General features: G+C 37.8%; 1 protein-coding gene across 1 annotated transcript in view; it reads right to left on the bottom strand.

Moving 5' to 3' along the window:
* LOC114359708 (uncharacterized) overlaps positions 1 to 24,689 on the bottom strand; it is a gene marked incomplete at its 3' end in the record, with an annotated part of 53,027 nt that overhangs the window by 15,855 nt on the left and 12,483 nt on the right. The window contains exon 2 of the mRNA XM_028314191.1: positions 15,480 to 15,719. Coding sequence (XP_028169992.1) covers positions 15,480 to 15,719 — 240 coding nt within the window. The remainder of the gene's footprint in view (positions 1 to 15,479; positions 15,720 to 24,689) is intronic.

Below are 24,689 nucleotides of genomic sequence, written 5' to 3'. Positions count from 1 at the left end.
TCGATAGACCTCGTTTGTATATTATCCAATTCATGACGAAATATTAATTACTATCCGTCTATCCCCGAACTAGCAAACGATCGTTCTTTCTTTATAAATGTTTAGCTATTAGTTGATGGTAAAGTCCAATTTTAAACCAAATCGGTAAAACACTATTTAAGATAATTAGTAAGTGACTCAACCACGAGTGGATAAAAATGGACTAAAGTTGCTCATTAAAAATACAGTTATGTACATATTTTCCTTTTTGTACCTATACAACTGTTGAAACAGAACCGGCAAGTTACATTGATAAGCATACAAATACGTACACACAAACGGTATTCCAAAATTATTATACGGTGGACATTACTTTGATAAAACGTCATCGCATTTGCCATACAAAAGCCACCTTACAAAACGAAATACTATGTAATGAATCATATAAAATGTAGATAATAAACAATAATATCATTGTTTAATACTTAAGATGGGATGTGTGTTGAGTGTTTTATAAACACCGTCACCTTTCTCTCGTCATGCCATTTCAAATAACATTTACGTAACGTCATCGCATCGCAGTTGTGTCATATGATGAACTAAGGAATAACGTTCTGGGAATCAAATGCAATAAAGCCGCGTCTACGCGTGCGCAGCTGAAAACTGGACTGAAAGAGGTACACTTTAAACTGGACTGGACTGTATATTAATTTTATAGAATTTCATTTTGTCAAATGATAAACCACACACACACACACACACACACACACACACACACACACACACACACACACACACACACACACACACACACACACAATTTTCAGTTCCTACTTGTAAAATAAGTCAATAGATATGCATGGTATTTCCTAGCTGTATAATTTCATAATGTAAATTATTGTAAATGGAGAGCGGGGTTTTCTAACACAAGTATCTACTTATACTTAAAAGAAAACCCCAATCGAAACCCTGTTTTTTCAAACCTGATTCTGAATAAACAATTTTGTATTGTAATTTGTATTTGTAATCTGAAGTCATAGGGAAAAAAATTGTGAAAATTTACAAATGTACTTTTACAAGACTAACAACTGTAGATCTTGGCTGTACAGAAGTTGCAGTGGTGGGAAATAGAGGTGGGAGTATTCCCGTAATACCTCTTATTAATCAAAATGTTCAATCTTATTTTCTGCCATATAAGAGACAAAGCTGTTTTTAGCAACAGCTAGTGAAATTCAGTTTCTCTTCGCATTTTGAGCACCTATCGTGTGTGAACGCAACCTAAGGTTTGATGGGAACTTTTCGCCTTAAATCGTGAGAAAGATATTTTTTCCACGAAATTCGATATGTGGAATATGTATAAAGAAGCATTATGAACCACATGCGAAACTAAATAATGTGAAACCAGTTTAGGTATGTCTGGTAGTATTTTTAGTCACTTTGAAATAAATTAATGCCTACTAGCTTTTGCCCGCGGCTTCACCGGGGTGGGATTCAGTTTGTCACATATTTGATCGTCATAAATTATAGCCTTAAAGTTATTCTGAGTTATAAACAATAATACTGTAAAGTTTCATAAAAATTCATTCAGTAAGTTTTTGCGTGAAAGAGTAACAAAGCATACACCCAACAGACATCCATACAAACTTTAGCATTTATGATATTAGTATTGCAGTGATGTTGTCTTTTATTGCTGTACAAAATAGGTACTCCTGGGAATTGCGTTTTGACAGTTCCTGAAAATACGTTAATTATGTACTTTGATTTAATTTCATGTGAGATCCGATTCACGAACCAATCTTGAATCCGATTAACCGATACATTAAAAACGAAACGCAAATGCAACTAATTAAGCAATGCTAATGCGTTATTCTTCCATGTGCGTGACGGATTGGTTGTTATAAGCATTACTTATAAAAATGCATATAATCGCTTCAACCGAAGGTCGACTAACAAAGAAGCGCGTTATGTACCTACCCGTCTCACACGGGTGGTATGTATTATGTATTATTGTCTCAAGCAAGTATAAAAAAGTAAATAAATATGCGATGTATGATGACTGAGTTTCTTGCGCTGCTTCTTCTCAGCACTGGCCCATTTGTTGTCCCTAAGCAGTGGTAGGGTTAATATGGGACGTGAAAGTGCTTTTTAAAAGCCTATTTGCAAAAATAAATTACTTTTATGACTTTTTTATGACGGTATTCGTATTGACTCAAGTAATAGGCTTGTAACCAATACACCAATGTGTAGATCGGTCTTTTGGACGTATTAATGAATGTCTAAAGATACGATTACGTTTCGTATTTGAATTTTATCAAAAACTAGCTGTGCCCGCGACTTCGTACGCGTGAAAACCCGTTTTCGCAACATTTTTCATTTTTGCTCTGCTCCTATTGATCGTAGCGTGATGTTGTATAGCCTATAGCCTTCCTCGATAAATGGGCTATCTAACACTGAAAGAATTTTTCAAATCGGATCAGTAGTTCCGGAGATTAGCGCGTTCAAGTAAACAAACAAACAAACTCTTCAGCTTTATAATATTAGTATAGATAAACGAATACCTTTGTGATTTTGTCAGTTATGGGGTATGGATGGACACTCGATCATCGAAATGTTGATTGTAACGGACGATGAACGGTTTCGGAAACCGCGTAGAATCGCCATTGTTGTGACATGGGCGAGTGAAAAGCGTCATTTCACTTGCCACTTGCCCCATACGTCACGGCGGAACTGCGCGTGAGTGGTCACCCAGTGAGTCATTGCAACGATTGCGCGCTTCGATGTACAGACGGCAGTATGTCCAGCTAAACACAGTGGCCTCTTATGAGCTAAGTAATAGAGGCTATTTTAAAATGTATGGTTTGATGCTGTCGTCTGTAATCAACAACACATCTGACTATACATATACATATTTTTGTTGCAAAATCGTACCTGTTACAACGATATAAGATGCTACTGTATTTAGCTTCATGTGCTGCTTGCTGTCAGTGCTCCTGTATATGGTCGTCTCATGCGCAACTCCGTCCGTCACTTGTCGGATGTATAGATTTTCCATGTTGTTTTTTTTTTATGCATAACAAGGCAGGTATTTGACCACAATCGCACCTGATGTTAAGTTTGTTAATGGATTTTATATACAAACAACGGGTTCTTTTCAGACCTACTATGTAGGTACTAGTTCATAGAGGAACACATATCGCGAGTAATTCACCAACTCGGACCACAAGCTTACGGCCCATTCGGGACGAGTTGCGGAAAATCAAAATTATTTAACATTTCATTCGTCAACTCGTCCCATTTACTTTTTTCGTAAAACTTTAAAATCAACGTCTGTGATTGAAAACAAACTTAACACCTTCGCTGCCAGCCTAAAAATGGCACTGTTCCGTTCGGGCCATGGGGGACAATGATGGGCGACACTTTAACTTTCCGTTCGGGCCGCGTCGGACAATGATGACCGCGAGTCAGACCTATGTTTAAACCTCTGTATTGAGCCGATGGACAGCATTTCTTCAATAATTCTCATATAAGCTGACCCGCGCGGCTCCCAAGATTAGTGTACGTCACTTGGTTCTCAGGTAAAGCTCGGACTTAGAAAAAAAAATGTGGATAACGGTAGCGCAATGAAACATGGTAATTATACAATGCATTTTTGCAAATTTATCAACTTTTTAGCAAGATAATAACGGTTTATTAATTAAANGGCTCAGTTTTGGACAACTTTTATACGAATTATTGATAAATTCAATTTTTTAAATAAAATTTAAACCTTTTTTAATTAAAACAATTTGAAAAAAATCACTTTTAGCGTTCCTTTTACGGTATCATCGATTTATTTATTATTATTTTTAATCACTATTTAAGACTTATCCTGCTAGTTTCGTTTCTCATTTTATACCTTATAATATTCCTATTTATGCGTAATATAATATATCAAAAACCTACCAATGTACAACTCTTTATTTTTTTGGTTGTTCTCCTTTTTTTTTTTTGGATGCGAGCGGGGATGGTCGACAACATGACCGCGCGGCCCTACGGAACGGATTTTCGAATTTTCGCTCGCTGGGGCCATGGGGATCAATGATGTCCGACGCTTAATAATTCGATGTAGAGACTCAAAAACAACTATATGTTAATAAAATCCTTTATTTATGTTTATAATGTAACGATTTAACAAAAAAAAACAATCGACGAAAATTGAAAAAAATTGAAATTTTTACTTGGCCTGGTAGGAAAGTGCAGTGTCGGACAACATTGACCGCGTTGGCGTTCAATGTGTTAAAAAAAAAACACATTTTCTTAAACAATTTTACTTCTGATTGTACCTTTATTTATATCGATAGTAAAACGAGTTGATGAATGAAATATTAAATAATTTTGATTTTCCGCAACTCTTCTCAAATGGACCGTAAGCTTGTGGCCCGAGTTGGTGAATTACTTCATATAGCATAATATACGGTACCATAACGTATGTGCGATATTTTAAGTGTGCGAAATTAAAAAATGTTACACACTATATGCAGACAAATTGCACTATCAGGTCTGCACTTCCTAAGAGTCAAGGGCAAGGCCAATGCAGTTGCTGGGACGAGACTCGTTTCGTCCAATCACATCAGTTAAAATAATTGGTCAGCTACAATGTGAAGTTGGATAACAGGATAGAGAAGAAATAAACGAGCGCATTTTTAAATTCATTTAAGAAACGACTTTGTACGTATTAGCCCAGCCTTTCCCAAAGTGGTTCCCTGCAGGGCCCTCTTGTGGGCGCTGCAGGCCAAAAGGGCGGTAAGAGGCCCAGAAAACCAATCGGGGTGTTGTGTAGAGGCTTGGGAGGCGATTTGTAATTTCATCTACCAAGAGGACCGACTGAGCTCTCGACGTGTCTCGACTCTCAAATACAAATGGGGGCGCTAAAATTTATTCTCAAAAGGGGTTGTAGCCAAATTAAGTTTAGGAACCCCTGTATTGGCCGATAACCAATGAGCTTACGCATTTGCATCAGATCAGTCATAATTATACCGACTACTAGTATGTTTCTAAATGCAATGGAGAGGCGCGGAAAGGATACATCTAACGTATTTACTATTATCAGAGGGTTTTTAGTGTGAGTTTACACCTAACGTCTTCAATAGTGACTGCGTCAAAAAGTGACAATAAATGTATGATGGATTGTACAGCGCCCCTAGCGGAAACTTTCAAGAACTAAAATTTTAACACATATTTTTATCGCAGTCAATGTCAAATGCGTTTGATGTAAACTCACACTACGCCCACAGAACATACGAGTCATTTAACCATTAGACTAAGACCCAGAACAGACGGTGAAACGCAACTGCAACGAAACTGCAACTGCTTACTTTTGAGTTGCATCTAAGTTTCTGCCATAGCGTCCGTTGAGAGACCACACATGACGCGACCAGTTTGAAACTTTCAGTTTCATTCATCAGAATCATCAGAAAGTTGCAGTTTCGTTGCAGTTGCATTTCACCGTCTGTTCTGGGCCTTATCCATCCTTATCTATAGCTGAAAGAAATGTCTTTGGATGCTCAACATATTTTCGATATCTTGTCGCGGAAAAACTGTTAGGACATAGACGAATAGTTCATTTAATTAGTGTTACCATTATTATTCTGTTTCTGTGGCCAAACACCGAGTAACAGCCGATGTGTCATTTTAGCTTAAACATACTTTAGCGGTCTACAGCGGTTCTTTGAAAACATCCTACTTAATATTATAAATGCGAAAGTTTGGATGTCTGGATGTTTGTTACTCTTTCACGCAGAAACTACTGAACGGATTTTGATGAAATTTACAATATTATTGTTTATAACCCAGAATAACATATAGGCTATAATTTATGACGATCTGTGACAAACTAATAAATTTCACGCGGGTGAAGCCGCTAGTATTTCATACATAAATGTCGTACCTTTGATGCTCGGTTTTATTTTTATTATTTTCCTGTCAAAGTTTGCCTCTAACAGCATCGACTGTTGCGTGCGCGCGTAAACAGAAACGGATATTTTAGTGGAGACGAACGATATAAATAAAACAAACTTTTCCAAGGCAAACAGCGACGTCGCGCGGTTGATCTTCCATCGTAATAAATAAACCTTTACAGAGACAAGAAGTTAGGACTTGATAAAACTAAAAAAAAGTATAAATCAACAACATTATTGTAACTAGCTAAGTTGTAGAAGCAATAAAGGACTTTATTTATTTATTTATAATCTATTCAAGCGCTTTTGTCTGGCTCACACCGTGCGTTCTCATTAGAAAAGATAAATAATTATTTGTGGTTAGTAATTTTCCTGTCATTGACCGCAACATTATTTCTTATAAAAACTAATTAATGTAACCATTTACAAACTTTGGTGCGAATATTGATATCGCTGCAACAACGTGCAAGAATTCTCATGGTAAAAAATCCTGTATAAATGAAAAAAATAAGTCTGAAATTTTTCAAATTGACTTTATTGAATTCAACCTAGGATTAACTTACATTATGTCGCATAAGTGGGGTGTAAAAAAAGCTGCAATCATAGAAATGACTCCATTGACGATAAATGGACCTGCAAAATTGCGACTACAAATACAGTGGAAATTGATAGAACCCTACAGAACTTCCATTTACTTCATTGTGAACCACAGGTATGTAGCAGCAAGTAAGCCTACTTATTCTGTAGTAGGCGACTTAAAATACATATAACCGAGGTTTCATCACATTCGGGTGGGTGGATCCAGAGTGAGAGATACAGCTTGACCTCACCGTAGTACTAACCTTCATTAACGAAGAGGTCATTTAAAATTATGGTTGCAAGCATAGGCTGTACTGCCATAAAAAACTATCGTGGACAAAATCTAGTTTTAAAATATCTTCTGGAGGTTAACCTAGAAGATATTCCAGCCAGCTTTCCGTACAGTATGAGGTAACGCATCCGACACTGGTTATTGCTAATAGCCTAAGTTTAAGCCTGCAAACTTCGATTATGAAACCTGTCCCGGACTGGTTTGGAACGCTGTTGACAGGTTTTAGCATATAGGCATATGATGAATACAAGCAGTAGGCCCATTGTCTGATATGGGTATAGTTTCTGATGATAGATACTGCAAAAGGGGCAAATTCTACGAAGGCAAAACATTATGTTACTAAACAAAGGCTGAAAGGGACATAGTTTTTATAAAACTCTTATATTGCAACCGGTAACTCGGACTGCTGTCACTCCCAAAGCTGACGATATACGTTGAGATCCTTATACATCAACTGCTAAAAGAAAGACTTAGGCTGAGTTACCATCTTATTTTGACTTTAACAAACGTTAAAAATCTGTCAAACTCCATACAAAAAGGACCGGTTATTGTTAAAGTTACGGTCAAAGTAAGTTGGTGCAACTCAGCCTAAGATTACGGGCGTTAGATCAAAATAAATAAAGACCGGCTATAGACCCAATACACTGAACTGTTCCCACCTGTGACATTGACAGGGGAGCGCCACCGTCAATACCGGATCGCTGGTTCCGATTTTTGCCATGTTGAAAACTAAGTTGAACGACAGTGGCGCCCCCCTTTGAATGAGTTTGGTGGGACAGTTCAGTGTAGGTCATCTATATTTAGACCAGACGTTACCAGTGGCAGCCATCTGACAAGGATGTCAGGCTACTGGCTAAGATCTCTTTCCATAATGATCCTACCGTATTCAAGCCTTTTTTGCCCCCACAAAAGATGGGATTTTTTGTAGGTTTTGTTTTGCGGTGGACAACTTTTTGTGATGAAAGCAGGATTTGCAAATAAACTGATTAGGTATAAAAAGGACTTATTAAAGGCTCATTGACTGCAAGATATTTTTTTTTTGCTAACATAGTTTAGTACTTGGTTGACTTTAATTACTTCGTTAATACAGTTTAGTCAATTGTAGGCAATCAAATTACTATAATCATTAGACAAGAAAAGAAATGATGCAGATATGTACCATCCTAGACTGCATCCCACTTAACATCAGGTGCGATTGTGGTCAAATACCTGCCTTGTTATGCATAAAAAAAAAAAATCCTCGAGTAAGTGAATCCTTGTGCGTTTTTGTAGCTACGTGCTGGATTTTTACATGAGATGTGGCTCAGGTACACACATCATAGAATATACCTGTATGTTCACATTATACCTACCTACGGACTGAATGTTGCGTGCCTTTTTGAAAAATTATACTAAATGACATATTAACAACACCTGTTAAAGCGACGTTACTTCGCCACAAACGATTACTTTAAAGAGCGTACTCCTATACAGGCAAATTATTATTAAATATTCTGTCAAAGAGTGCAAACTAGCGAGAATTCTTGAATTTATAATTAGCAACAACTGTATCTACATATATAATGGAAAAAGATAAAGTATTCTCAACATCATACAATTAAATTTTTCGGGTTTGGAATTTTCGTGTGAATTGCATCGTTGCACAACAGTCACGCCTTATTTTGTCTGATGCCACGTCATGTGGTTGAGGATTCTTAGTAAAGTTCGCTTTCACTTTTGGCCTGATCATCACTATTAGGCGAGATGCAGGCCAAGAGCTTCATCGTGGGTGAAAAATAGAACGTCATGATGACAGTTGTCACCGAAGAAGTGCCCCGTTTCTTTCAGCTAGAGATTCCTACTGACTGAACTTGTGCATTGTGGCGCGTATGCGCATATTGCCGGAGTGTGTTCTTTGTTCCTAATATGTCGAGGTTATCATTTTAACCCGAAATCGCATGCATGGCATTAACAAGAAACCTACAATCATGTACAAAGTGCTTGCTAATACAATAAATGCATGCAATGCACATAATTATTGTAAGCTCACGTAGAATGGATGAGTGGATCGATCCTCACTTTTAGTTTAGGGTTACTCTACAATCACATGAGTTCAAACTACATAATACCTCAATCATATTGCATCATTTATTTGTCATATCGGTAAAGAATAAGATAAAAACAGCACATACATAATTCCACCGCGCCCATCATGCAAAATAGGTAAGTATTAGGACAAATCAATAACATGATGTTAATTTCAATCTACCACTAATCATACAATTCTAGTCATTAACTAAATAATAATTAACTTCAGTTACATTGAATAGTATTGCCGATAAAATATTATTCATTTATGTTAATTAAATAAAGTTATCGTAAGCGAATGCGTCAGATAGAACATCATCATCAACACAATCATAACTTGACTGCCACCTAAACAGTGATCACGAGGATGAACAAAGGTATGTTCATATTACTTGTGCGAAACATGATCCAGGATTGTAATAAATAATGTAATGTAACAATACCTAAATTAAACTATCTTATGAGTGGCAACGTCACCAATTCTCAATTTTAGCCTAGGCGCAGACCACCGACTTTTAGAGTAAGCGCACACGGTTGATTTTTCGTCGGCCGATAGTTTAGTCGGGCTGTTGATCAGTATGGGTATGTATGGGAGTGCGCACACTACGCCGATTCGATATGGCCGATTCTTCATACAAATTAAAATCGGGCACAACTCTCGGCCAACTAAAAATCAACGGTGTGCGCCTACTCTTAGTAGGCTGATAGTTGGGTCGGGCTGTTAATCAGTATGGACCTGAATGAAACAGCGCACATTACACCGATTTGGTATCGGCCGATTCTTCATACTTTAAATCGGGCCCAATTAACTATCGGCCAACTAAAGTCGGTGGTCTGCGCCTAGGCTTAGACTGCTTTGACAGTAAAGGGAAATTAAATTAGATAAAGTACATCAATGCTTTCTACAGCTGATGGGGTAACTAAAGAATTTGTTAATGTATATTTTGTTAACTTGAAACTCAAGTTCGTCAAACATTATTAAAGTCAAAGTCAAAATTTCTTTTTTTGTTTAGACTATAAATAAATAGTTCTTACAAATCGTCATTTTGCTCTTAAGGAGCCTCTACATGTCTCATAATCTTTTTACCCTACCAGCGCTTCCAGACCAACATTTGGCAAGTGCTGAGAAGAAGCGCCGCAACAAACTCAGTCACCACTGTCTGCCGGTTTTAATATAATATTAGGATAGGAAGTAGGTATTAATTTAATAATTCACCGTAGAAATGACAGTTCCAATCTTGTCGGTGTCAACCGTCATCCGATGACCTTATCCGGAATATATCATCATTACCGTCAAGCATACGACTATAAATAAATGTGGTCAGCATATTTAATGTCATTTTTATCACGGCGGATCAAAATGTCGTGTCAAATTAAACGCTCGGGTCAAACAATGGTCTGATAACAATGGCGTCGATTCCGAGTTTCACTATTACTAAACAAACTTCCAGAAGTAACTTGTTCTCAGGAAATGTAAAGTGTAGGTCAGGTAGATCGTTTCATCCACGAAGTTGCGCACCACCAATTTTTGGTCGAGCGAAGCGGGGAGTTTGTTTCGAGCAATCCGAGCGTCATTAATGTAGTGTGCGTGTGCACTCATGGATAATTTAGCGTGTGCCGATAACACTCAAACATTAGCGGAAGAATGGTGGGGCGCGTCTTCGTGGATGAAACGATCTATAGTCTCTTTGCCCTTTTTCCTGTGACGCAGATTTCGGCACGCATGCGGATCTCGTCTCTTTAAAATGCTTGTAGCTAGCGTAATAGAAAAAACATGTATGAAATAATGAAATGGGGACCATCACAGGTCACTTAAATTGCATACATCCAACTCTTGTCTCATTCTTACGGTCCCTTAACATGGCACATGTCAATTATTTTCTAAGAAGACTCACTGAATAATAAATAATACAAGTAATACTAATAAAAAGAACAATATTTTTCTTACGTAGATACTACAGAAACATGTTGGAATAGTCGATATATCTTATGTATTGTCGCTTCGTGTAAACAGTATGTAAATGCGAGATATTGTTAACGTGCCCAGCTTGAACAGGTGTAACCAATAGCTACCACAAGCTATACATGCAAGTATACCTCAAAACTTAACATTAAAAATGTAAAAAAAAAATTAAATTTGCGATGTATCTGCTAGGTTACCAACTATTTTGGTAAGAAATGTGGATGAAAAGTTGCTGGAATATGCGTACTTATAATATTTGAATAATGTAACAAATAAATATGACTCTCCAGTTCACATTGCGCGCATATTTATAAATAGTTCAAACAAATAAATAACGTCATTTTATAATTATCTCCTTACTTAACCGGTCAAATGTTAAGTTAATTTCAACTTTCATCGTTAAATAACGTATTTTAGACGTTCAGTAACTTAAAAATCGGTTATCATACTCGTAAATAAAATACATCTTTAGACAATTTCACACAGCGCCAGCTAGCTCTAAAGAAACTCATATGCTTGTGTTATGGGTGCTAGCTTAACGGATATACTACTTGTATATTTTTTTTAAATACATACATATTATACATAGTAACACCCAGACCCGTCTCAGAAATTAAAATTCATCATTTCAATTGTTGAACCATCATTTAAAAATTTGGATAATGATTATTTACAGTTACCAGCGATGGTGACGGATCTCAAATTTAATAATGATTAATGCAATTAATATGCGGTCATACCGCATTATAGGACCGCAACGAAATTAATCAGAAGAACATAGGAGGAGTTCGAAGTTACGGTGAACTGACCGATGCTACAACCACTCCGACTACTTCTACACCTTGTATATGTACCTTATAAGCATAAATGAAGTATTCTTTGGTATTAGTATCATTCCCGGCCAACGTGTACAAAAAGGAAAATATGATCCTAATGTCTTAAAGTTTTATCTTGGGTTATCCCCAGTGCTTATCGTTGAACTGGTTTGTCCGACAAAGAAATCGAACGTGTGACTCAGGCATGTTGTCTTGAACCTTAGTCTTCGATCAACAACCAACTAGATATCGGGTCATCGCAAAAAATACGCCTCGGAAAATAAGAGCGCACTTGAGAAGTTATTTTATTGTAATTCATCTCTTTTTTTCGTCTGCCATCAATTTAATTTAATATTTTATAACCTTTAAAATTCCCATGGAGTGGAGATGGGGTGGAGCTGCTAACTGTGAGTTGGCGTAATTAAATAAGAAATTACTTCTCAAGTGCGCTGTTATTTCGTCGTATAATTGTGTCGACTTCCTCAAAACTATACTCCCGATTCCTGAAATTATAGAATCGTTTTTATTTTTTAAATAAAAATAAAGTACCTACAATGAAATGAAGTGAATTTATTCATATGAATTCATTTGTATTGTTTGTTGTAGAGCGTGTAACATCAAAAACTTTACTTTTATGATATCTTAATCATACGAGTTGTTATTTATTATATTTATTAGTTACTAGAAGTTTGATGTGACAATAAATATGAAACAATCAGAGCCAATTTTAGCTGCCAAAGAAATAATGTATGTTAATTGACTCATTAGTAAATCAATATTCGATTAGAAATTTATTAAAAACGGATTTCCTACAGTTCACAGACTTTCAACAATGTTTATAATAATTCATTTAACAATTATTTGTATTGTATAACTTTTACGTTGTGTGCTTGGTTCTGTGTAAGTAGTCGAGAAATACGAGGGCGGCACTGAAAATTTCGGGAATCAAGGAAGTGAAACAACATTACTATTTAAAAATGTATTTATTGCTTTTTAAAGTATTCTCCGCGAAATTTGACACATTTTTCCATACACGAAACCAATCATTGAAGCAACCATTGCATTCGGAAGTTTGGGTCTCCAAAATGGCCGTTTTGTAGGCTTCCACAGCTTCTTCAGGTGATGAAAATCTCTGACCACGCAATTTATTCTTTATTTTAGGGAAAGTATAGAAATCATTAGGGCTTAGGTCGGGGCTGTACGGCGGATGGACTAATAATTCTATGTTTTCTTGCTCTAAAAACTCTTTTGTTCAGTGCGCGGTGTGAGAACTCGCATTGTCGTGATAGAGGATGATGCGGCGGTTGCAGTTCTCTTTACGGAGTTCAGAAACGACCTGTGGCAAACAAATGCTAGCATACTAATCTGCATTAACCGTTCTTTGTCCCCCAAGAGGAATAGTCGCAACATGGCCGGTTTTGGAGACAAACGTGGCCACCATTTTTTTTGCAACACTCCGTGAACGAACAATTTTTGTTGGCTTTAATTCATTTTCGAACACCCAAACTCGTGACTGGTTTTTTGTTTCGGGTTCGTACGCGTATATCCATGATTCGTCACCTGATACGATGTTGTATACAGCATTTGAGGATCCTGCATGTAATCTCCCGAGAGTTCTGACGCACCAAGTAACGCGAGCCGCTTTTTGCTCTTCACAGAGCGAATGCGGTATCCATCGGGAAAACAACTTTTTTACACCTAATTGTTCATGCAAGATTATTTGTATTTGACTCATGCCAATGTCTAAAGTTGCCTGAATTTCGCGGTATATCACATGTCGATCTTCTTCAATCAGCTTACGCACAGCATCAACGTTTTCTTAGGTGACTGCAGTTTTTGGACGACCTTGACGGGGATCATCACTGAGCTTGACACGTCCACGTTGAAATTCAGGAAACTAGCGATAAATTGTGGTTTTGGATGGGGCTTCATTACCAAATGCAGAAATCATCCGGTCAACACACTGTTTTTGTGTTAAACCACTTCAAAAGTCATAATAAATCATCGCTCTTGAATTTTCTCGAGTCAATTCCATTTTCTCAACGACTAAACAAGTTTGACAAGACCTTGTGATACGACCGAGAATCTTTTTTTAAATAAATAAATGGTATACGATTTTTAAAACCCTGGAGTTTGCAATTAAATAGATTTTAATATGACTGGAACAGTGGAAATATTACATTCCCGATACTTTTAGTGCAGCCCTCGTAGTAGTTTTATTTTGACACCTTCATAAATAATCCGAAGGCTACACGAAATCCGGATACAGGCCGATCAGTGCATATAATATCCGGCTAAGCTGGTCTTAACTTAATACGGACTGATATTTAAAGAAGAAAGAAAGAAAGAAAGAAATATTTATTACGATGAACATCACTTAGAGAACAAAGAAAGTATATGGAAAAAAGACAGATATTTCAAATCATTTACTACCTACCATTCAAAACATCCCAATAGTAGGCCCCAAAAGATAAGGAGACATGTAAAGTACCCCTTAAGGACTAGCTCTCATTTTATTATTTTTGACGTAAATAAGTACCAAAATACAGGTCAAAATTGAATAAATATTTTTGATTTTGATTTTGAATAGCGTAAATATAGACCTGCCCCAAAGTTATCTACCACAGCATTTCATATGAATAATTTCCACGATTTCGATTGTTGTTCCCATAAGTTGCTGTGTATCAGGTGGTAATTATGATGTTTCAAGGACTTGGCGTGTACTGTACATCCTGCATAATTAAATATGAGGTCAAGGAATACCATATATCAGGAGAAAGGTCACTGACTGACTCACTCATTACGAAATATCAGAAACTATAACACCTACAATCTTGAAATATGGCAGGTAGGTTCCTCATAGGGTGTAGACATCCACTAAGAACGGATTTTACGTTCGACTACAAAAGAGGGCACTCGTACGTTAGCATTGATCATGTATAATCCAATTAATTTGTCCTAATTTAAAAGTATAATCTGTTTCTCTATTAGTCGTGAGTTTTTAACGATTTGGATAATTATGTCGACAATATGTCGACAGGTAAATGATAATAAATTATTTTAGAATTTTTTCCTAAAATTCAAACATAATTATTATGCTCGACGTCGTATAAGTTTTATTTAGAAAGTAAATTATTATGACTTGACGATAAACGATCACTACCACACTCACCACCAGTGAGTTAGCAATGATCCCAACTAATATTATAAATGCGAAAGTAACTCTGTCTGTCTGTCTGTCTGTTACGCTTTCCCGCTTAAACCTCGCAACCGATTTTGATGAAATTTGGCATAGAGATAGTTTGAGTCCCGGGAAAGAACATAGGATAGTTTTTATCCCGGTTTTTGAAACAGGGACGCGCGCGATAAAGTTTTTCTGTGACAGACAAAATTCCACGCGGGCGAAGCCGCGGGCGGAAAGCTAGTTTTAACCTAAGGCGAAGTCAAAGGATAAAGGATAAAGGAAACCGTAATTTCAATAATAATTAGTCATTGAAGAGACCCTTATTCCTACATAATATTCGAAAGTCTGAGCTCGAAACACATGTATAGGTATTATGGTGTCTGGAAGAAATCGCTTCATAGCGATAAGACCGTCTATTTGTACTCGTCCGTGTGTTTCTTTAATTTGTTATTGTTTTTGTTGTGGTGTCAGAGTAAAGTGGTGTGCAATAAAGAGTTTTTATTATTATTAATTTATTATGTTCCTCCGTAGTGCCCAAACTATATATATGTATATGTATAGTAATCATTAGATGACGAGATGTTTCGTGAATCGCTTTCGTTCGTAGAATCGTATGAAAATCCAACACATCGGCTACAGTTTTTAACCATCAGTTGTTACTTACCTGACACGTTCGTAGTCCTGTTATCCGCATCAGGGGGCACCGGGGTAGATTGGTTGGAGGCTGCGGCCGAATCAGGGGTCGCGGGGGGCGCAGCGGGCGAGGGGGGCACAGCGGGCGAGGGGGGCACGGGGGCCACGGAGTCGGCGGCCCCGCGCCTCACCCTGGCGTGGTCGAGCGTCACGATGTGGGGCCGCAGCCCGCTGAACGATTGCGCATCCATCACATATTCTGGCTGGTGGGCTGGAAACAAGGTCGCTGGTTAGGAAACTGGCACTTGATAACGGTTTTGTCTTAATAACTAGATGCGCGGTGTTGCTCGCGGTAAAACGTAGCCTATGTAACACTAACTCCATACCAAATTTTATAAAAATCGCTCCAGCCGTTTAGACGTAGTGTGATTAGAGGATTTCCAATACCTGAAACAAGTAGTCTGGTATATTGTACCGGCTGCTAAATTGTACCACCTTCATATATCGTATCATATCTTTAAATGGGCTACAACGGCAACACAGTGATACGCAATAACAATTTGACTGACGTAATAAATGAAATTAGTTATGTATCGCTGAGTGTTGCAACAATCTAAAGAATATTCCAGGTAATATTATAGTGGTCCCATTTAGCAGCCGGTCCAATATACCCGACTTTCCCCTACGAATCAAGAACGAAACTGTTCTTGTTATTGTATGTTTTATTTTTATTTTTTACACATGCAATAGAATGTAATTTTTTCATTTATGTTTGTTTAAACTTATCTAATTGTCGCATGCGGAAGATGTAGACAAACCTCCTTTTTAGTTATTTATGGTTTTGTCTATTTATTTTACTTTTTTACTTTTGTCTTTGTTGCATTACAATGGCGTAACAAGATTGCTGTGTTTTAATTTCTATTCACATTTTACATAAGTTTTGCCCTTTCTTTAACATCTGGCGACCGTGACAGAACAAAACAACTATTGTTTAATTTTCAAATGCATCTACTTATGTATGTTTATTAGATGTCTAGTCGTCATAATTGCGAGCTAAAGCCCGGTCTGTGAGCACGTAGAATTCTTATCGCTCGCGTGTGATTTGGGGTCATTGGACAAAATTCTACGTGCTCGCAGACCAGACTATAGTAAATTATATCAAGGAATAATCTTCAGAGAAAACCGGTCTGTTAATAACTGTCCGCTATCTAGGAGAACCCGAATGCTCGCAAAGTTTAGTATTGCGTGCAGTTCTGGGATACGATCGTCAGAGTACAGTCAGCGTCAAATAGTTCGTGACACCAGAGTAAATACAAATGAGTATGTCATCTTCATAGAAACGCACGGGCGCGGTTTGTATGTGGGCGCGGTTTGTATGTGAGCGCGCGCACGCACACACTGACAAAATTTAGCTTTTTTGAAGGGACGCGCGCTGGTAGCTTGAGGAGCTTTTCCAGCTTCACCGGGCAGAGTGGCGAGTACAGAAGGTACTCTAGCCGTTTGGCGATCGTCGGTGCGCGTGCCGACGAGGCCGAGTGTGGGCTTCGCGAAGCGAAGCCCAGGCTCGTCCGCGTCGGTCGCAGACCGACGTTCGCGATCGGGCCGTATCGAGCGCAGATGGCGCCCGATCAGTGGCGAACCCAACTAGAGGGTTGCCCACCGCGGTGTTGGACCAAAGTCCAGCCTACGGCGGGCTCACTCTAGTGGGCCCGATCGAGGGGACTACGGACGCGGCCTGAGGGCGCCACGGTAGGCTCGGACCTCGGCTCAGGCCGTGTCCGGGGGACGGATAGGGGAGAACCGGCCCGGTACATGTCTGTACCGTCCGAAATGGAAAGCAGGGCCTCGTACTCGCCGGCGAGTACGGTGTAACGAGCTACACAAAATTTAGCGGGGAGCCAGTCGTGGTTGCGCCGAATTTTGTCAGCGTGTGCGTGCGCGCCGCATACGTATTGGCGCGCTCACATACAAACCGCGCTCGGTGCGTTTCTATGAAGATGACCTACTCATTTGTATTTACTCTGGTGACACCCAAAGTAATAAGTTCGCAATCGCAACACGTCTTTGTTACAATTGGAATAAGGTTGTCAACTTCTTGGCCGCTTTGGAAGTCACGAACTAATTTGACGCTGACTGTAGGTACTACGTTCACAAGATTGCTAAATTCGAGCTGGCAGGAGCTTTCGCAACGCAGGTTGTGGATTACCGCAAAATGTACGTGGTATGATTAACACTAACATATTATATTGCTATAACTTTCTTCACGTTTAAAGGATAAGCAGCAAGTATTACAGAGTACAGAGACGACCTAATAAAGGTAGCAGGAAGGCGCTGGATGCAGGTCGCTACCAACTGTGCAATGTGGAAGTCATTGGGGGAGGCCTATGTTTAGCAGTGGACGTCCTGAGACTGAAATGATGATGATGATGATGATTACAGTCATCTGCTTTTAAGAACACGCGCTCTGTAGGTCATGAGGTACCAAGACAGTAATATTTCTGTAGGCCAAATATGGTTTTGATGTCAGTAGCCAACCCTCAAATTCAGATATGCAAGTCCTAGACATTTTCTTAAGTTTTTTGTAAATGTGTTACTATTTTCCTAACTAAATAGATATTTTTCCGAAAATGATAATATAATTTACGAATATGCTAATTTCGTTAAAAAATAAACTACTATACTATGTGTAGATTGCTGGATCCTTATAATTAAAATGCGACAAATCGCAGCCATTTACTTGAAGCTAAACAACGAGCCAAAATCATCATGAACTCCATGCTCATTGAATTACGGCTTAGTTTGCTTGACAGGTTACAAAAAGTAGTATGTAGGGACGATAATAGAACTGTAAACGTAACGAACAGTGTCGTGTGTATGCGTTACTACATCAATCAACACTCGTCACAATAACCATGGTTATTGGATTGTTGCTACTCGTATATTAGTTACTTTGATACAATCGAGAAGTAGGTACGTACATCGAGCGAGTGGAGCAGCTGAAGTCACGTCTCAAAAGTTCCTAAGTCGTATCGTTTGTAACTTTGTAGTTTGTAGGTTATATGTGCAAGTTCACCAATACCAGCCTGTTCCAGTTTGTAGTTTCAAGAGGATATAGTTCAGTTCTAAACTATACAGGATGGATTTTTGTAATGCCACCTGAAGGAAAAGTACTCTTAATACTGTACAATAGGCTAGTTTCCTAAAAAATTTTTTTTAGTCCGTCATGTTTAAAATTAAAAATATTGGACACGTATATCTTTAATTGTCAATCAAACAAATTATAGTGCGTTGAAGTTCCGCGCGACGTCACAAAGTGCTGCACTTTTACGCACTCACTGACGTCACCGGCCTTTTCTTTAGAACTTTGGCACGATTTATCTCTTTACATTTTCATTAGTTTTAAAAAGTGAAAAATACGTGTCGAGTAGTTTTTGATAAGCTAACTGACGGACTAATTAAAACTCTTACTTTTTTACCCAGGAAACAGCCCTATTGTACATAGAAAATTTAATCAAAGAAATCACAAACGAATATCAAAAGAGCGGTGCTTTGTTCAGAGTTGGAATACTCAAGTATGACGGTAAGTGTAATGCCCTAGTAACTACGCAAAACACTGAACAAAAGGACAAAATGGTGTCGCGCAAACATCGGGTCGTTGATGCCTCTGTCTATTCTATCGAAGTAACAGTAAACGATACGAGATGAAACATATGAGGTTTCTGGCTACTAGGACCGCAATTAACTGGGACCGCGGTCCCAGTCGCTGGATCAATAACAATTTAATATTTTTCTTCCAGCGACTAGGACCACTCATAGATAACTTAGGAAAAAATATTCAAGCTAAAATCGGTACAGTACTAAAATTTGAGTGGTCCCAGTCGCCAGAAGAAAATTATTTATTTTTTACGGGACCTGCGATTGGACCGCGGTTCTAGTTAATTGCAGTCCCAGTCGCCGGAAGCCTCCATAATAATGTTAATCTATGTTTTGAAAATTCGGTGTTCAATACCCGTTGTCACACAAAAAGTACCTACCTACTTATAACAATAAATCATACAAACATAGTAGTAAAAAAGTTTTTATGTCTGTATTTTGGTTCCCATCATCACTGTCGCACGTGTTAGAATCACGCTATGAGTAAGAGAGATAGATAGCCTCGAAAATACAGCGTCAGGGATTGACCAAATGAGATCATAAACATTCATAAGATAAAGAGAGAATGTGACTTCTCTGAATCAATTTGAGGAAGACCGATAAATAATAATTTTATTATCACACTAGCTTTCCGCCCGCGGCTTCGCGCGCGTGGGCTACATTATCTACATATTTTACAGAACCCTATTTTTTTCCAAAATAAAATTTAGCCTATGTTACTCGTGGATAATGTAGCTTTCGAATGGTGAAAGAATTTTTAAAAACGGTCCAGTAGTTTTTGAGCCTATTCATTACAAACAAACAAACAAAGATTTCCTCTTTATAATATTAGTGTAGAAAACATAATTGTCGGGATTTTCCCGTATGCCTTCATCAATCTTATCACAGAAATCCTCAGCTAAGAAAAGATTTTATTTTGGTAACCCAAATTATTAGAAAATTATTAAAGTTTTATTTTTTCTTACATTTTATTCAGATCAGTAAATATACTCGTAGTTTGACCTCGGTACGGCAGTATTCTCACCTCTCATTCCCACCGCTGCAACTCCTGTGTAGCCAGGATCTACAGCTTGATTGCCAATAAAAACCCAACCAGTGAAGGTCAAGGTTGTCCCCGGGGAAAGTTTAATTGTAATCAGATGTACCTACTTAGGAATTCGAAGTTAGGGTTCAACTTCCCTCCAGAGTCCAGTGCAAAGACCTCGATAATGGACCCAGTTCCACATAAACAGAGGTCTTCGTTAACTGGCCGATTGACTGGCAAACGATCGGTGTACGTTGTTATGTAGGTAGCGTTTATTTAACGGGAGCACGACGAAGTCTCTGCGTGAATATTCGTATTTTTACTTTTACAACTAAGTTTATATTTAGTGCAGCGAGTGAGCGACGAGTTCACACGGTTTGCTCTAAAAATAAAGTGAATTCTCGCTGTGACACTTTCTTCAACAGATATTAACACTTCAAAGGTCGAATTGGAACAGTTTTATTTTTTGATACACAATGAGTGCATCTTATTTCTATTGGGGCCTAGGTAGACCGTAAACTAGAACAAAATGGACGCAATCTCATACAAATATAAAATCACTAGCTTTCCGCCCGCGGCTTCGCCCGCGTGGAATTTTGTCTGTCACAGAAAAACTTTATCGCGCGCGTCCCTGTTTCAAAAACCGGGATAAAAACTATCCTATGTTCTTTCCCGGGACTCAAACTATCTCTATGCCAAATTTCATCAAAATCGGTTGCGAGGTTTAAGCGGGAAAGCGTAACAGACAGACAGACAGAGTTACTTTCGCATTTATAATATTAGTTGGGATCGAGAATTTTTTTTTACAATACACGTAATTAAACGTCAATCGATTGAAGAAAAACAATTTCGTTTATCATCCGAGTGGGTTATTGTAGTGACCAATTAATACAGGAATGGGGAATGGGGATGCCCCCCAACGTCAATCGTTGAAGAAAAACAATTCGGCGAATCGTCCAATTTGGTGGGTGGCAAATGGCGACCAATACTGCAATGGCGACCAATACTGCAATGGCGACGGTAACGTCAACTTCTAACCTTACCAAGGCGCGTGGCCTCTAATTTTCCCTCAGATCATAGAAAGAGAATAGATATGAAGTCGCGCGTAACTACCACGAGAACTAGTGTCCCCACATTTCCCCCACCACAGCTCCCACACACACATTCAACTGTGTAAAAACAAAGCGACTGAGAGTCTACGACAACATGTGCAACCGGCTTAAAAGTGCTGTGATTGGCCAGAAGGCGTGCCTTATGGCCAATCAATGGCCGCGTGACGTGACGCACACTTTGAAAAAAGCAATTAGAGAGAAGAAAGATAAAATGGAGTCGATAAGATATCGATACTTTAAATCCTGGGGGCAAGGCTCGAAATTGGTTTAAAAAATGCTTGTATGAAAACCTTTTTATTATTATACGTTATTATTATGTTCTTTAACGATTTTTGCATAAAGGAGTCAGTTCCATTTTGTATGGACGAAAAACTCAGAATCAATTATTGGGACTAAATGAAGTTACCTTATATTAATTTACCCCAACCAAAGCTCAATGTCGTTATCGATGGAGTATAGAAGTTATAGACTGACAAAGTTTGTATGAAAAGTCATGGGTTAAGTAGGTACTTGCGATTTTTACCAGTATTTACAATATTGGTAATATATTATTATTTACTTTAATAATAATAACAGGATCACTGTAATTATTATTAACTACTATCGCGCATTAACTTTTTAATTATGGCGAAATTCGTACCGCCTATGTTTATCAAAAATAATGCCTATATTAGGCTTTCAACTAGCTCTTATAGTAATTACATAGTTGACAGTTACTAATCCCTTCTACTATTGTTATTGTTTTTGTAAAAACTTAAAAATCGCAAGCAACTCATGATTTTTTCATTCAAAATTAGAAAATAGAAAATAATAATTTACTTCTATTTATCGATAATAGGAAACCGTATTAGAACACGAGCCCTGCACTATGTTACGACCGGCACATGCGGCCGTACTGTGTATTTTCACGCGTCAGTGGATATCGGAAGAAATAAAATACATTGCGCAGTAGTTACGCATGACATAAAGTGGTTGCTAACTAAATCGTCAATGTACAACGTGTTTGAATTTTTATCACCACTAATTTCGATATCGCAGTAAATGTCACGGCACTGAATTCGTTCGTAAAAATGTTTAGTTTTTTTTATTTATAAGCAAAATACCAATGGATTTGCAATACTTACATGTGGTAAATGACTTCATTGTTCCTGTAGTTCTTCGTTTCACTTATGTTATTGCACGTTACGACGCATTATCCAACAATATCGGAGAACATTTCCTCAGTACGACTGAATCGCGACTAACCTGGCGTCGCGGGCGATGTTCGTTTCTGGGCATATCGCGGAGACACGCGCCACGCCCCCGTTTCACATCTATTCCCTTCTATGATCTGAGAATTTTCCTGTCAACTAAAGGCACGTTTTTGGGGGCTTTACATCTTGCGACACGATTTACCTTTTGAATCCTTGGTTTTGTTACATTTTAAAATAAAACCCTTTCAACAAACGAAGCTCTTGTTCGTCCTAATTTAGATTCTCCTTCAAAAATCAATTTTTAAAGGTTAAAAAAATATACAAATGTCTTTCTTCACGACAATTTGTGTAATAGAGTTTGACTTCACTCCTGCTCTCTCGCTCCACAATCGCTTTATCCAAAAATATTTTACATAATCTGTCTAAAAACAAAACGAAAAATATTTACTTTTTAGTTGATATTGGCTAAACAATTTGAGTCCATGAATGACAAAGAATTAATGATTTCTATTAAATCATCGACACCATCACAGTTGCTATCATCACAGTATTGAAGGAACTAATCGTGACTGAGCTTTAGAAAAAGAGCCTTATCTTTGCTCTTCTGACAAAATGAATGAATTGGCAAAGCCCTGCAAATACAGACAGTAATCAATGTCATGGAATACCAACCAATCATGTCTTACGTAATATCAATCTCTGGTATAGTCAGCTTCAAATAAAAAAAAAATCAATCTCATAACATTTTGATGGCTTTGAATAATCGATAAATAACTAATACATACTTATTGACCTCCATTTACGTTTACGGCGAAATATAAATCGCACCGCGTAAATACCGGACAGCTAAGCCTACCTCAGTCACGTACTCATTGTGATACCTGACTACAGCATATTTATTAGCTTTTGTCCACTGCTGCATGCACTCATGTGGAAAATGCGCCGTGGTACTCGTACGTTACTACGTAATTTGAATTTTCATTCATTAGATTTTAACAAAGGCGCATTTAAGCTTATTGCATTTATAATCCCTTACAGCTACAGCAAATACGTAAATAATGTAATAGAAATTTATTCATAATGTTCATTACATTTCATTTTTTCACTGTGTTACCTACTATCTCTTAGTTTTTATATTTGCAACTGCCCACATTGCATGCCGTGGCAGCCTTTAATTAAGACAGCACTTAGTTTTGAGCACTATTAGTTATAGTTATTTCATGTATGCGTGTTTGTCTTGTTGGTTGTCCTAATAAATAAAATAAAATAAATAAAATAAAATAATGATAAATATTATTATGGAAGTACATAAGTATACCTAGATAAAACATAATTTCTCATACACATAGTATAATAGTCCCTGATGACTGGGAAGTTATCTGTCCAATAAAATAAACTTTGCGCTTCTCAGGTTTTGGATAGAAATACCTTGGTACTAGGGTAGGTGGGTCATTATGAAGGGTATCTTATTAACTAGTTTTGTTTGTTAGATAAGTATCTATTGTTACATGACCGCGAATTCATCAGAAACTGGGAATAAAAATGTTGAAAATAAAGATGTTTTTGATGACAAAGAAAGCCTATTAAAGTCTACTCGATTGTCATTGATTGCAGAGTAAATACAAATGAGTAATGGCATGTCGTGCAACAATTAAATAGTGATGTTATAGTGTTTAAATTAATGCCCCACTTGCATGAATAAAGACAATTAGGCCCGATTCTCACGAGCGTCAAACCCGTATTATAGCGTTGACATGTTTTATTGTTAACCGCTTTAGGTTAACGAGATAAATTCTAATACGAGTATTATAAAGCTGAAGAGTTTGTTTGTTTGTTTACTTGAACGCGCTAATCTCCGGAATTACTGGTCCGATTTGAAAAATTCTTTCAGTGTTAGATAGCGCATTTATCGAGGAAGGCTATAGGCTATACAACATCACGCTACGATCAATAGGAGCAGAGCAATAATGAAATATGTGCGAAAACGGGTTTTCACGCGTACGAAGTCGCGGGCACAGCTAGTTTAGGTGATATTATTCAACTTGAGCGAGGATTAGACTAGCAAATGACACTTGCAGAAGCTATAATCACATCACTATGTAAATCTTGCAGAAGTTGGCTTGCCACAGCTATTTGTGGTTAACAGCTTGCGGAAGTCAACTTCTGCAAGTTTTATTGCGTCTAAACCTCGCATTGTAATTATTCTAAATAGTATCGCTGAAAAATAATTAGACAGACACCGCTTTTTTCCAATTGAC

The sequence above is a fragment of the Ostrinia furnacalis genome, unplaced genomic scaffold, assembly GCF_004193835.3.
Source record: "Ostrinia furnacalis isolate ACB-3 unplaced genomic scaffold, ASM419383v2 OfSCF4624, whole genome shotgun sequence".
Classification (NCBI taxonomy): domain Eukaryota; kingdom Metazoa; phylum Arthropoda; class Insecta; order Lepidoptera; family Crambidae; genus Ostrinia; species Ostrinia furnacalis.
Note: the sequence above shows the minus strand (reverse complement) of the source record. Positions and strands in the feature narration are given on the sequence as shown.